The sequence below is a fragment of the Anguilla rostrata genome, chromosome 14 (genome assembly GCF_018555375.3).
Source record: "Anguilla rostrata isolate EN2019 chromosome 14, ASM1855537v3, whole genome shotgun sequence".
NCBI lineage: Eukaryota > Metazoa > Chordata > Actinopteri > Anguilliformes > Anguillidae > Anguilla > Anguilla rostrata.
Genome location: NC_057946.1, coordinates 7,557,976 through 7,573,796, shown reverse-complemented (window position 1 = coordinate 7,573,796; position 15,821 = coordinate 7,557,976). Strand labels below are relative to the sequence as shown.

General features: G+C 40.2%; 1 protein-coding gene across 1 annotated transcript; it reads left to right on the top strand.

Moving 5' to 3' along the window:
• The first annotated feature begins 57 nt into the window (after positions 1-57).
• LOC135239883 (cardiomyopathy-associated protein 5-like) lies at positions 58-14,856 on the top strand. Its single transcript, XM_064308868.1, has 13 exons — positions 58-1,027; positions 2,239-4,936; positions 7,316-7,411; positions 7,557-7,790; positions 8,407-8,429; positions 9,333-9,436; positions 9,732-9,874; positions 10,539-10,746; positions 11,146-11,293; positions 11,794-11,927; positions 12,142-12,253; positions 12,423-12,599; positions 13,015-14,856. Exons 1-13 carry the CDS (start codon positions 885-887, stop codon positions 13,265-13,267), a joined length of 4,473 nt encoding a protein of 1,490 aa, XP_064164938.1. The 5' UTR covers positions 58-884; the 3' UTR covers positions 13,268-14,856.
• Positions 14,857-15,821: the final 965 nt, after the last annotated feature.

Below are 15,821 nucleotides of genomic sequence, written 5' to 3'. Positions count from 1 at the left end.
TTATTTCACTTGAGTAGGAGGTTCATCTGAGATTTTTTTTTTTTGGCTGTCTGTAAGAATTCACTGTTTGTCTTAAGTACCTTTTACCCCTGCTTTTACTTCTGGATCATGTTTCACATTCTAAACTATGTTGCCGCCTGGTAGTGCTTGGAATATTACTCTGCTAGCTTATTTTCAAGGATTTATGTTGCGGTTAACTTAAGGTAGCTACTGAGCAAAAAGGTGGAAACACTTCCATAAATGAGGGACAACCTGTATTGATGCAGGTGCTTCTACACAGGTGTGGATCCTGTGGTCATCCATGCTCATAGTACTTGTTTTCAGCTGTAAGATGCAGTTACACATGTGTAAAGTAGACTGAGAGACAGCTTGAGGTTAAATATAAATAGTAGATGTAAAATAGTTCGTCATATGTCCTAAGATGCTCTGTGTCTGCTGAGGCTTGTGTTCGTATACCCAGTTTCACCACTCCGCATACCATTCGTATGCGAAGGTTTGGCTGGTGTCAGTGCCTAGTATATTTAGCACTGGCAAGGTAAACTGAAAATAAAGCGCAAATACCCAGTATTCTTGTTACACTGATGCAACCACGCACAAGTTAACGTCCACAACCTGGGTCGAAAATTAAATACGGCCGGTATTTCCCTGAAAGTCTTCGGTAGAATATTTATTGGTGGATGAAATGCGAATTTATCGAAGAGGGAAATCATTACAACAGGCTACCAGCATAGTTGGTGAAACACCGGTGGCAAATACTCCGTCGATGCGGTAAAACGGGGACGCACTGCTTTCTATTTCAAGACCACGCTGAGTCAGGTAGTTTTTGTGACTTGGAATAACTCAAACCAACGCTCTGGCGGATAGGGACGGTTTTGAAAAATCGGATGATACAAACCACAACAATGGATTGCTCACCAGACCACTGTGACAGAATTGATCCTGACATGTCAATAACTGTGCAACAGGACGAATCGATTGGTGCAGGGGTTGTCGACGATGACGACGAAATTGAAGGGCTTCGCAACAGGTAGCTTGCTGTGTCACAAACGTCACGGTTCAGCCTAAACTTTAGCCTGTATTTCACGAACACTGTAAATCAATCGAGTGCTCAGTGCACTAATTTCAGTGTCTTTTGAAAGTCGTAATCTATTTTTTGCTGAATGTAAAACGTTCCAGTACCATTGGAATGACCTAAATAAAAGTGAAGTAAATAAAAATTATTTATTTATTTATTTATTTATTTATTTGTTTATTAATTTATTTTATTTTATTTTATTTTATTTTACTTAGTGGGGTACAAAAATGTATTGGCCAGCTTCCAAAAATATAAGGCGCCAATTAATGACACTTTCCCTGCTCATAAGCTACAGTGATTTGCTGGTATTTTGTGATTTCTCTTATGGAGTCAAAATACAATATTTTCTAATAATTCCAAGTTCATGAGCACCAAATAGGCAAAATGTCCCACAATAAGCTTTTTTTAAAAAATAAGCTCTATAAAACCGGAAGGTAGGCTTACTGTATATATTGCTTGCTTTTTGTATCAGATGACTGAAGCTGTCAGGGGGGGAAATACAGGAAGTAATGTTTCATGTGTGACATTCACTTTTGAGATACATGTTAAAACATTCAGGTAATTTTATAGCATTATAACGGATTTTGACGATGTAATTTAATTCTAATTATCAGTCAGTTCCCTTGCATTTAGCATATTGATACTAGCCCTTTTTAATTTTTAAAATTACACTTTTTCATTTAGACAATTTTTAAAAACTATACATGTACACGCTGGTTACTCTCCTCTGTAAGTCCCTCTGGAGAACAGAAATGTAAAAGTTTTGGCAATACTTTTATAAACAGCAACTTGTTCCCATTGTATCCAGTAAATGAAAAAAAAAAAAAGTTAACCCAGGATTTTAATGTCACATGTCTCATATTATGGAACATCTCAGTATCCTAAAATGACACATATAGCGATGAACTATTTCAATTTTTATAATAACAACCAATTTTATCATAGATAAACAACTGAATTTGAATATGTTTTAAATAGATCCTAGTTCATTAGGTGCCACATGGCCATTTGGCACTTGTGCAAATATAGTGACTTCTATTCTTGAATAGAATATCTGCGTCTTATTTCTATGCCAGTGACAGATATGTAATGGACATACAGTGTATCATGATATATATAACCACGTCTTCTTATTGCATTTATTAGTTTGTTTCTCTTTATAGTTTGAAGGAAATGGTGCAGGATCAAGCCGTAAAACCAAAGCTACAGTGCGTCATGATGGACCCCTCCTTCTCCATGGTTACTGTCCAGAGCGAGGACAGCAAGATTGTGTGGGAAACGGCCTCCAGCAGATGCTCCTCTCCCTGGGCCTCTGATGCCAGCACTACCTCAGAGGCCTACAGCATTCAGGGTTCTGGGACTGCAGGCAAAATTATCTTCATCATGGACGAGGACAAAATAATCAGGAGAAAGAAAAAGACCAGGGGGAAGCGGGGTGAGAAGTTTAAAAGGCTCTCTCCCAGACCCGTAACTCCAGAGCAACTGAAAGGTGCCGACGAAAGGCTGGCAATGGCAGAGGTGTCTGTGCCTAATGTAAGTCCTCAAGGTACAGCTGAAAACGAAGAACCAACGCGGCAGGAAGAACACAAGGAGAAAGACTTATTCAATATAGTCTCTGAGGGCTCAGAGATACTAAACATCATAGTTCCCTCAAGGCTCCCAACTGTGGACGAAGAGGAAAGTAGTGAAATGGCAGAGAACCTGTCTTATTTGGGGCAAACCGAAATGGTAAAATCATATCCAGTTAGTGAAGAAACAGAGACAGAGACAGACAGTCATGAGCTGAATGTGTTGGCTGAGGCTAAGGGTGGAGAAGAAGAGCAGAGCTCTACGGACAAAGAACCTCTGGAACAAGATGCATCACACTGTCCTTCAGTCAGCAAACTAGTGACAAGGGATGGAACTGGTGGCACAGATTATTTTGAGAAGTTCACATTGCTGGATGAGACCACTCCACCTGACCTGCCTCTTGAAAAGACGGAGATCAAGCTTTCAAATTCTAATGAGGGAGCAGAGGCAACAGAAAATCAAGAGCCGTCGGCCTCTAAAAACCCAGAGGCTCTCAGCCTCTCCGGTGATATTGCGGGCGCTCATTTAGATGACATTTTTTATGGTGGTGGCTGTCGTGATGAACCAGACTGTTCAGCTGCTAATCAAAATCTTGCAGAAGGAGAAGAGGAACATGGCACAAAGGAGGAAGAAGTGCCAAAATCTCCTCTCAAGGAGAGTGGTTCAGCTTTGTTCGGTAGTGAAGAGATGATACTTACTCCAATTTTCCTCTCGCCTGGGCCTCCAAAAATTATTGATCCATCCCTCTTAGAGGAGCCAAGAGCAATGTCGTTCCTTTACACCGATCTGTATGAGGAAGCAGTGGGGGACAGGAAGAGGGGTGAGGAGTGCTCAGACGTAGAGAGCACAGTCTCTGAGAGATCCTTGCGCAAACGGCTATCCGATGCAGATGATGCAAGTGGATATTTAGAAAAATTTATTTTAAAAGATGAAACTCCACTGGTTAAGGATGAACCCACAAAAGAAGGCAATGAAGAGGAAAAATTAAAAATGTGGCCAGAAAACACATTGGAACTAATGGGTTTCCTAACTGGCGTGAAAGAAGAGGCTATGGAAGAAAATACAAAGCCAGATGAAGTAACTGAGAACTTTTTTGTTGCGCCATATGAAGAAAATGATGAAACAGTGACATCAGAGAACACAAGATTAGAGGATGAAGTGTTTCAGCCCCCTGCTGAGGTTCAAGAAAGTAAACACATTCAACAGGAAGCGGTGACCTGCCATGAAAAATCCAAAGATAAACCTGAAGAAATGGTAGTGGAACAGACAGACAGCCCAGAAAATGAAACAAGCGCTGAGTATAAGGAATCAAAATCTCTTGTGGAGAAAATGACTGAAAACAAGGAGAGCAAGGAAGAAGATCTGTCTAAATATGTACCCTCCTCAACTGCAGTTGATACAGGGCCCCATGGGGCAGAAATGTGTATACAAAAAGCCCCGATGCTCGATAAAGTAGCAAAAACTGACATTTCCCAACCAGTATCTGAAGACACTTCTGAGTCACAGCTACCTCATGCTGCCTCTGTTGGTGCTACAGATTTATTTATCAAAGGAAAGGAGAAAATCCCTCAGAGGGAAGAGTCCAGTCCACATCAAGGTCTTGACAACAGCAAAGGGACAGGCATTCTGAAAAACACACATGAAGATATAATCTGTGTGGACAACAAGGAAGTACAATGTGCTCTGGAATCTACTGCCACCCATGCTGATTGTGATAAGGTCTCAAAAACGGTTAAGCAAAAAGGGGAAATGCTAAGCTTATCACCTTTGCTCCCAGTAAGAACAGTTCAAGAAGAAAACGAGGAGAAAGTAGAGAAAGATTCAGCTGAAAAAGAGAAAGTTCCATCTTCACCCCTAGAGGATCTGCCAGAGTGCTGTAATGAGGCATTTATCACTGAGCCACCTGAGATGTATCGAGATCAGGATGACGGAAATGTAGAGGCCACAGCTTATGAGATGATAAACCAGCTAGAAGTCTGTGGGCCCCTAAAAACAGAGACAGAGGAAGTAAAGGAAAACAAAACAGGGGAACAGTCTGAACATGGCTTTGACTCTGTGGAAGAGCCAACCAGAGATTCATCATCCAAGGAGGCAGTTGAGGTAGACAATGAGTGTGCTGAGGTTGTGGATGAGACACCCTTGGAGGAAGATAAACAAGAAAATGATTCCAAAATGTCAAGATTTAGATTCTGCGTGGTGTGCCGATGCATAATTTCATCTTTAAATACACCTTTTGGTGAACATAAAGGCCATGATGTGTCAACATTGGATAAGGCATATGATGACATAAAGGTAAGTGTGTTCTATGAAATGGTTTAGACCGTTTCCACATCTGTTCATATTACAGTTGCATCCTACAGTAGGTTACTTTAAATGCATAAAGTCAAATGCAAAGCCTATCCCAGTGTGCATTGGATGAGAGGCAGGAATACACCCTGGATAGGTTATCAGTCTATCACACTCAAACCTATGGGCAATTTAGAGTCCCCAATTAGCCTATCTGCATGTCTTTGGACTGTGAGAGGAAACCTACGTGGACACAGGGAGAACATACAAACTCCACACAGAAAGGATTTGAACCCAGGACCTTCTTGCTGTGAGGCAACAGTGCTACCCACTGCACCACCATGCCACCCAAGTTGATTATATGATATCTATAGAAGTTGTATAGTGTACCAAACTATTTTCTTTTCACAAATATTTATTGTGGGTTGACAAAAAAATGATGAAAAATTAGATTTCATGGAGAACTTAGTTCCTTTCAACACATACTGTGAGTCTTTAGCTGTCATGTTCTGTTTTTATCCCTGGGTGATGTCATTCCATGGCATTACCTGATCTCTTATGTTGTCACTGGAGCTGTGGAGCTGTAGCTCCATGCAGCAAAGGTCTGTCATAGATCCGACTACTCTGCTTTCTCATAACACCTTTCTTTGTGTCTTAGTCATTTTATTTATCTCAGCTGATTAAATCATATAAAATTAATGCACATTCTCAGTCTACAGGGAATCCCATTTTATACAGCCACCAAAGACCTGTGTCCCAACACCAGTATCTATCCAAACATATTGCCCTTGCGTAATCCAGTCATTTAGGCATTCAAAATAGAGTATACCAAGCAATGCATCATGAAGTTAAGCTTAAGTGTTCCAGCACTGGGTCTGGCTCACTACAGAGGGAAAAATAGCTGGTGTTGCCGCTCCAAAAGATTTAAAAATAACCAGTCTTACCTTCCAATGCACAGTAAAAGACTCACAGTAGCCTAGAAGATTTGCTGCTCATACCTTCATTCACTTTAATGAATGGTCTTTACTTGACTGTTTACACACTTGTCTGAAGAGTGTCACTGTGTCACTATTGAATGTATTGAGCATTCTGGTCCAGGTGTCTTGTGAGTTTTCTTTTTTCATCCTTGCTGACCAGAACATCTTACTGATTATTAATGGTATGTTCCATACATCTCTTTAGACTATACCTGGGCTAACTATCACCACTCTACCGGGCACCCCAGGATCACTCTTACCACTTATATACTTCCACTTTGTCCCTGTAGTATTGTCATGTTACACATGTACTTCCTGTACCACTTTCATAGTACATGTACCTGCATCCAGCACTTATTTTGCACTTGCATCGTTATCTTGATGTTGTAGCTTGCTGTCATGCCTCATAGTTTGACTTGACATTACCCTCTGACCTAGCCTGTCTACTGTGTGAACTGGACTTAATGTGTTCATTGCTATAAATAATTGTTTCATAATGAGTATTGTGCCTTATTGAACCTGTTTTTTTGTAGTTGTTTCAATTACCTTTGGTATGCACTTATTGTATGCTGCTTTGGATAAAAGCATCTGTAAAATAAATGGTAAAATAAATGTAATGTAAAATGTAATGCACAGTAATACGCATGTTAAAAACTGCAATGAATGTTTTTGCAAATAAGTATACAGTTAAATGCAAAATTACTGGGACAGTGATGTCAACTTGGTTGTTTCCCGTCTGTATTAATGAAATTTGTATTTCAAATCAAACAATGACCATGAGGTAAAATTCACAATGTTTTAATTTATTCCATGTGTGTTTTTTTTTTTAAAATCAGACACAGAATTTGCAGAAAAATAAAATAAAATGAATGAAATATAATAAATCAGGAAGCAAATTCAGCAAAGCAGGTTGAAGTGTGAAGTGGCCCAGACAATCAGCAGATGTTAAAGCTTGACAGAGCATCCAGAAGGATCACACTATGACCCTTGTGATGTTTGCCGACTCAATGCTGTCATCCAATGTAAGGGGCACGCAATGAAATATTGACCTTGCAAGTCATTGAATTTGTCAAAACGTATTGTGTCCCAGTTTTTATTCTGACTTGAAATAGGGGGACTTGTCTCAATGAATGGCATTGCTATAATAGAGTTCAATGTCTGTTCAAAAAACCCACATGAAATAACATGAATGCAGACATTTAGAATTTTGCCTCATAGTCATTGTTTGATTTGGAGTACTCAGATTTGATTAAAACAGAGGAAAAAAAACAACAAATTTGACAGAACTGTGCAAATACTTTTGCATTTAACTGTACATGAACTTTCGTAGCAAACTAATTAACCTTAAGTTATTTACTTATGAAAGTTAAAAACAATTATGCAGTTACATATGGTCTTGTGCTTTCAGGGGAAACTGAAACAGTGGATATCAGTTTTACAAGGAAGGTCCGAAAAGATTGAGGACTTGGTGTCTGAGTTGGAGCAGGCATACAATTCAATAGAGGTACAGTAAGAAGTCCAAGTGTCCTGGCTAGTTGAGTCAGGCATCTTTTTCCACGATGAGAGTATGAGATAGCATCAGTTTTTGACAGCACATTGAAATGTGCGATCATTTCTGTTTCCCTCTCCGGTCCCCCTGCCGCTTGTAGGACAACTGTAAAACCAACGCGCAGTCGCTGGATGAGCAGAATGAGGAGATGGTGAAGGCAGTGGTGGAGCAGTACAATGAGATGTCTCGCAGCATGGCGGAGAAGAAGAGGCTCAGGCTGGAGCGGCTCGGCATCCAGATCGGAACGTTCCAGGAACGCATCGAGTCTGCCAAGGAAGCTCTGGAAAGGGAGGCCAAGGAGGTGGAGAAGCCCGACCCGCCCTCCCTCGTATCTGTGAGTCAGGAGCAACTGGTTTTTTTTTTTTATAGCGTCAGCTGAACATGGAGTCCTCAGATTTATGAGTCTGCCCACAATAGCAGACACTGTCTATAAAACAGTGGCACAACAGTCTTAAGAAATACTCATTGTCCTACATTACATGCATATGGAAATAACTTTTTAAGGGTCTCTAGCACCTGTTGCTTGCCTTGTTTAGCCTTTCTCTAGGGCACAGTGTCTTAGTCTCCAATAACGGGCCAGGTGGACTGATAAATGTGGGCGTATATCAAACTGAACACACTGGTCAAGTGCTAGTTTTGTGTGAGCAACTATTTATAAAGTAGTTTCATGTCAGATTATTAAAGGATCTTATCTAAGTTTCATGGAATAATGAAACTTGATGCACCATTGATGTACTTCACATTCATTTCCACTTCTCCATTTTAAATGTAGACAGAGCTAATTAGATAATACAACTGATCTGTGTATTGTAACTAAACCTATGTATTGCATCAGCATTGTAGTGCATGGGTAACTAAGAGTACTCTGATTTCTTTTTAGCTCATTAATCAGTATTTCTATATCGAAAAAATCCTTAATTCAATCTTTCCCTTCTCTTTCCTTCCCCAAGTCTTCCAAAGACATTAACAAAAGGTAACTGAAAGCGTTTGCTTTATCCTCCTATGTGATCATAATAATTATGACAGCATGAGTCAAACAGCACTTGTTGAAAGCGGAATATCATTGTGATGTGCTTTTTTAATGAACTGGATGCACATAAATATAAAACTATGTCCTATTTTGTTTGCTTGGATTTAATCCAGAGAATGTGTTCAAAGATACTTTGAGTACAAATAAGTTTTTATGTAGTATGTGCATTTACAGTGATTAAGTAGCACTGAGAGGCCAACTACACTTTTTAAATTCTGGACATGCACTCTCTTTGCTACCTTGTGATAAAGGTTATGGTTAGAGTTAATATTTCATCCCTGCATAATTGTAAATCATAGAACTATGTGCAGCTACTCTGTAAGTTGATGTCCGAACAGGGAGCTTGAGAATGTCTATTAACTATTATTTTTTTCTGTGGCAGCAGTATATTCACAAATATTTGAAATATTTACTAACCCGTTTGCATGTAATATATATGGTGATATGCATATCTCAGCTAGTATTCTGACAGAATTATTATATTCATGATAATTCTATTTGTTGTGGTGAACTGGTTTACCTCCAAGTGGACCGAGCATTCAAGCGAGGTCTACAATTTCAGTGCAGTAGGCCTATACATGATAAGATTTTGTTACTGTTTATTCAGTTATGTTTTTTCCATGTATGTAATTGCTCTTCAAATGTGTTTTGCAAACTAAGTTTCTAATTTGAAAAACTTGAAGAGCGTTTGGAATCTTACTCACATATTGCTTCTTATTTCACTGAAAAGAGTGAAGTATTCTTATTGCCACCTCTAACTGAGAACAGTGAGGTCTGCTTTATCACAGAGTGTGAGCCCTATACTGTATGGGCAGGGGGTGTTGACATAGCTGTGTGTGTTAACAGCCTGAGCAGAGCCCTGGAGTCCACTTTGTCTCTAGAGCCGGTGCTTGAGAACTACAGCAGAGGCCCTGAGGGCAGAGGACAGAAGGTTTTGAAAGACATCCTGGGTAAATGACTTTATGTTTCAGCTATTCTATGCTAGTCTTTTAGCATACCAAAGTAGAGATCTTTTCAAAGTTGAACATTATCTTATCAATGATAGTTTAGCAAACTTTGCTTTTGTTGTAGAGTAATTTTTTTTAAAATTCAGCTGAAACAAATATTTAAAATATTTAAATTTAATAAGTAAGTGACTTCAGTTCATTGCAGTGGTGATTGGGCATGCTTGCGCATGCACTTTGCATGGGTGTCCTTATTTGAACACACATGCTTCCTAAAGAGTGATCCTGTGTTTTTCTGCAGTTCCACGAGAGCCATACTTGCTGGTACAGGAGGCCAACTCAGCCACCTGCACCTCCATCACCGTTTTCTGGAGGGTCAGCGAGGAGGATGTCATCGACTGCTTCCAGGTCAACTACGTAGAAGAATCTCATGAAGGTGCATATGCACAATGAGAAGTGCCACATACAAGTTGTACAAAGATCATTGCTCAATGATCATTTTATTCCATGCTTTATTTTGCTCTAACTTAGATCCTAATGTCCTGCTTATCTGGACTTAGGATTTAGGCTACCACCATTAGTTTGATATGTGATGCATATATGTATGACGAATGGGTTGTAAGATTCTAAGGAAAAACTCTTATGGCTAAAACACGTATATTATTAGCAAATGTGTAACGGCGATGTGAAATTCATTCCAGGGTTTATTATCTGATGATTGTAATATATTTTCCACTTATTTAACTTGCTATTCTGTCAAGCTTCTTCCGGATCTGCTCTTGCATGTTATTTTCTGACGTTACCCAGAGCTAATTTCACCACCTCCCTTCGTGAGAATGTTAACTAATGGTACATTTGGGCGGTCATCGTCAGCTTGTCATTGAGTTTTCCTTTAACAGGGATTTGTTGTGATCTGAGGGAAAATGTGTGAACCAAAGGCTATTGAAATAGAGATACATTTTTTTGAGTGAAATGTCCGGAATCAGATGTAAAATGATTTCAGCACTTCATCCAGATTTAATATTTCATAATTCTCTCCTCTAAAATATAGGAATTTTAAGATTCCTTAAAGTCTCTGCAGTTATATTTAATGCAGTTGTCCTCCTGACCTGCTTTTGGTTTGTTTGCTTGTTATAATTTCTTTTGGATTGTGCTGGATTTAATCCCATCTGTGTCAGAGGTGTGCATAGTGACAGTGAAGGAGAGCTACTGCACTCTGGAGGAGCTGGCCCCAGACAAGTGCTACAGGGTGTGGGTGATGGCACTGAACTATGGCGGCTGCAGTTTGCCCAGTGAGAAACAGCCCTTCAGGACTGGTCAGTGATGCTTAATTTCTACTTAATTTTCATCTAATTTAATTTTCTTCATTTTTCTTTTATGCGGTGTCTTGTCTACTAACTGCACCATACTGTAGATTTCTTCCTGCTTTGAAAAAAATCTATCAACACAGGATCTTATCTAGGCAAACAATGAAGAAATAACAGAAAACGCTTAGTTTTCTGAGGCAAGTTAATGTCTGATATGTGAACCTCCATTTTATTTCCCTGTGCTTTTTATAGATCCAGTCTGAAGCTAGCTTCATGCATAAATACATAAATAAAACTGTGTCAGACTGTGTTAATAAAGCGTAAAAAATGAAGTTAGAGTAAACAGGGAGAAAATGGGAGACTTTTTGGGAGTCGTGGGGGTAACTGGACTGTGGTGTTGGGCTCCAGCTCCCTCTGTCCCAGAGATCCTTCCGGAGCAGTGTACGGTGTGCTGGGACACGGCCGCCATCCGCTGGAGCAGCTCCTGCCCGGCTGCAGCAGAGAGCTTCACCCTGGAGTACTGCCGACAGAACACCTGCGAGGGAGAGGGTCTCCGGTGGGTCAGTGCCTGCTGCCCCCTTGGGGTGTCCTTGCTAAAAATGTCCCTCGTTTCAATTTTCTTGGCATTTCGCCTTCCATGGAAACCGAAATCGGTAAGGGCACTCCCCAGGAGGGGCGCCCCCATAGGGGTGACATAGCTCAGGAGGTAAGAGCGTTTGTCTGGCAGTCGGAGGGTTGCCGATTTGATCCCCCGCCCTGAGCGTGTCGAAGTGTCCCTGAGCAAGACACCTAACCCCTAATTGCTCCCAACGAGCTGATTGATACCTTGCACGGCAGCCTTTCACCATCGGTGTGTGAGTGTGTGTGTGAATGGGTGAATGAGAGGCATAAATTGCAAAGCGCTTTGGATAAAAGCGCTATATCAATGCAGTCCATTTACCATTAACGTTTACCATACCAGGCTGACAGTTGGTGGCAGTAGCGATCTGTAACAGTGGCCTGTGCTCCTTTCTGTAGTATGTTTCATTTTATTCAAAATTGCGTCCCTTTGCTTAGATCCATATCTGGCATAAAGAACAATGAACAGAGCGTTCTCCTGCAGCCAAATGAGAACTATCTGTTCCACATCAGAGCAGTGAACTTTGCTGGAGCCAGTGAGCGAAGTGAGGCCGCTTTGATCTCTACCTCAGGTGAGCGTCTGCCCTCTGGCATGAGGACCGCTCAGGCAGTCTGTGTCAATGCAGCTCTTTCATTTAGCATCCCAGCCATTTCCTCCTTTAGTCGTTCCCATTCGGGTCTAAGATTGTGCACTTCTCAGGCTTTTAGATAGTCTAACATAATAGTGCACTACAGTGGAGTGGGTTTTGTTGCCATCAGCAATGTTTGGCCTCCCTCCATTCCCAGGCACCAGATTCCATTTGCTAAAGGACACAGCCAGTCCAGGACTGGTGCTGTGCAAGGACAACATGGTGCGCTACCCAGAGGAGGCTTTCAACAGAAGCACCGCACCCAATGTGTAAGGAGCAGAAAACCATGACTTCATAACACTGGATTTAAATATTTATACCATTCCGTTTTGCAGATACTGGAGAACCCCGTATTATCTCATTAGACCTCTTCTGTAGAAGAGCTGTTGAATTCCAGAGAGTAGTGACAGGTATGTGACAGCTTGGGTCCTCTCCTAGGTGTCAGGAAATTCTGGGAGAGCTGCTCCCTCCCCGAGGAATACACTACTGGGAGACGATGGTGGAGGGCAGTGAGGGCTATAGGATTGGTGTGGCCTATCACACCACCGCACGGAAAGGCCAGCTGGGAGAGAACAGCACTTCCTGGTGCATTCACTGCATTGCCACGTCAACCAGGTAGCTCCACTGTGCCAGTTCACTTTTGCTATGGGGGAGCTGCGTGCTTCCTTCTGTCCTGCCAGCTTGGAGTCAGTCCTCATTGACAATGTCTAAAGTTTATTTGCTCAAATATATGAATCCAGTCACGATACACTTCAGTATGTAAAAGGCAGGACTTTATTTCTTTTCCTGACAATTATCTTTATAGGTATAAAGTCAATCGAGCAAATGGAAGAAGATAAAGGACATCACAGTACATACTCTAGTCATTTGTCACTACTGCACAGCTATTGGTTTAGGTGGATAAGCCCTTTATCCTGGTATTTAACCTTGCATTCCCAAAATCACTCCTCATTAAAATGCAAGCTAGCTTATTTTACTAATGTATTTTTACACAGCTGATTTCCTCCCCCTTTTCCTCTTATGACTCCAGTCGACGGTACGAGCTGCTCCATAACAGCACGCAGATGTCCATAATCATGGCGGAGGTGCCCGCCAGGATCGGCACTCTCCTGGACTACCTTCACGGGTGTCTGTCCTTCTTCAATGCCCGGAGTGGGCAACTCTTGGGGTCCTGCTACCACAGGTTCAGTGAGCCCTGCCACCCTGTGCTGGTGCTGGAGAGACCGGGCACCTTGGCACTGCACCCAGTCACGGAGGTGCCTGACTTTGCCAAGTGCTGCTGAATCTGCCCCCCCCCTCACACTGTTCCAAATGGGTGTTTCTCAAGGAACAGGGGTGTGGTTCTATGTTTTCACATCAGATGAGAGAGTCTGCGAGTCTATGTCCCTGGGCTCATGAAGGCGTGCAGGGTTCATGTTTTTGTTATTCTTATCATGTGCTGTTTGAGCTGACGTGCCTGCACCCTGCTTTTCTGAGCACGGGCATGTGTTATGAGTGAAGTGTGGTTATATCACAATCACTGTACTTGCCATGCTCATTTCCATGACCTGAATACAGTTGAGCGTATAACATTTTTAACCACTGTTTTTCTTTATGAAGTGTACATGTTCTGAGAGGGGTTTGTAAATAAAAACAATGCAATTATGTATGTAATGGAAAAAACTAGAATATCTTTAGGATTTTTAAGATGTATTTTTTCAGTGTTAGGCAAAGTTGTTTAGGTGTTTACACAAAAGCTGTTTTTTCATTGTGGAATTGGTTTGATTTCAACTTATTTACAAGTTAATTGCCATTGTGATGCAGATAATGATGTAACTATGAAAGCTGAGAACTGACCTCGGGACATCACACTGGCCTGTTTAGTGGCAAGAGATGAGATGATATTGATACCTGGCACAGTGTGAGTGTAATGCAAGCCGTTTATCAGACTTTTGCTCTGAGGTGTTGAAACTTCCTGGTGATGAAAGCTTGGGATAAGCGTGCGCCAGGGTTTTATTTGGGCACGCTGGAATGAAATGTGCAAGTATATCCCCGTGAGCATACTGTCACTTTAAGGGATTCAGTGCCCCTGCCTCAGTTGAATACTTTCAGTACAACTGAAATGGAGTGAAAGTTAACAGGGAAAGCAGTTTTAGCTCATTTTTATTTCAAGTTGAAAGTACTAACACATTTTATATTTTAAGTAATGCAAAGAGCCTTTCAGTTAAAGTGAACACTAGCTGGAGAGGTTGACTTACCTACCTTACCTGGGAAGGTTGACATACATCATTGGTAGGCTTATTCTGTGTGTACTTGCGTGTACTTACATATTAAATATTGTGAAATGCATTTGATTTTTATTTATTTATTGGACTTAAAAAAAATTGTTTCAGAAAGATACTTTCTTATGTTCCAGAAAGCACACATATACACACAAGGGGAAGTGGGGAAATTGCTAATGATATTTTAAGTGTAGCATCTTTTCAAGTTCTGGTTTATGGATTGTTTTATATGGTGCTCAGGTTTTGTATTTGTTTGTTGTGATGTAATGTAATGTACAGAACCTGAGAGTATTACACATTTAGTTACACCGTTTTTGTGCAAAGATATCTGAGGTTATAGATATGCATCAAATGATATTAATCATGATATTTTAAGGAAAATAGATAAAAGAAATATCATTTTGGGCCTACATTGGTCACTTATATATTTACAAGCTGATTGCATTACTGTCTAAGACTTTAATTGTTCCCCAAACAAAACATTAAAACATGTGCTATAAAACAAATAAATTAAGTACCAAAGTTTCTATATTTAATTTCTACATACTCAATTTGACTACAATAATTTGTACTCAAACCTATACCTCTGTTACCCCTTTAATTTAGTCAAAAAATACAAATAGTATTATCAATTCATAGATTATTGTTTTTATTGTTTGTTCGTTTTGTACCTTATTGGATGTTAAACAAAAATATCCCAAAGCTAAAAATTTACCTGGCAAAATAAATAATTTATGTACCTACAGCCTTAGACCACTAGATGCCACTCTACAATAGTGCACATTTCAGTCTGCCTGCCAAATAAAATAGTAGAATTAGCAAAAAACAACTACCCATTTTGAAACCTAGTGTTTGACTCAATCAATTAGAGACAGTGACCTTGAAAACATCAGAACAAGCAGATTAACAGCCTGTGTGTCCAATTGAAGACTTTCAGTAGCAATGAAAGGGTGTTACTAATCTTCACAATTAAATGTGTGATTAACAATACTGAGAATAAATGTTAAAGTTCTAGAACCATGAAGTATAACAAATACATTTAATATATATTTATTCTGTACTATCTACAGATAAAAAGTAACTACCATGTCAGTTAACATCAGTGAAATTCAACACAGAACAGACCAATCTAGAGCAAATTTTACCTTTCAGTCAGAAGCCACAGCTCACTTACAAACAATATCCACTGTCAAACTATTAAATAATGTTTCTCTCTATCATAACCTGTGACCTGCATGTCTTATAGAGGTAATCACTGCTCGAATCTGAATCAAGTATAATCAGTACAGCATCTTCAGCAAATTGACATTTTCACACGCAAGTGTCTCTGTCGTATCAGAAGAAACTCCCAAACAAATAACACAGCTTGAAAAATATATCATGTCATACAGTCTCAGTACAAATCCCAGATGTATTGGGATATGTATTGAGATTATATGACCCAATTTACTGGGTCATATTAAGAAATGTTCTCTTTTTCAGTTCTTATAGTAGTCCAGCAGATGTCTGACCTTTGACCCAAAGTAACCACATATTTATGTCTATGGCATTCTCCCAGAGTCATCACTCCACTGGA

Bases quoted from the DNA above. Each gene is read 5' to 3' on its own strand.
- LOC135239883 (XM_064308868.1), top strand. From the start codon at position 885: ATGATACAAACCACAACAATGGATTGCTCACCAGACCACTGTGACAGA. The intron at 9,875-10,538 runs GCACAATGAGAA...TTGTCCTCCTGA, and splicing joins AATCTCATGAAGGTGCATAT to CCTGCTTTTGGTTTGTTTGC. The intron at 12,600-13,014 runs GTAGCTCCACTG...TTATGACTCCAG, and splicing joins TGCATTGCCACGTCAACCAG to TCGACGGTACGAGCTGCTCC.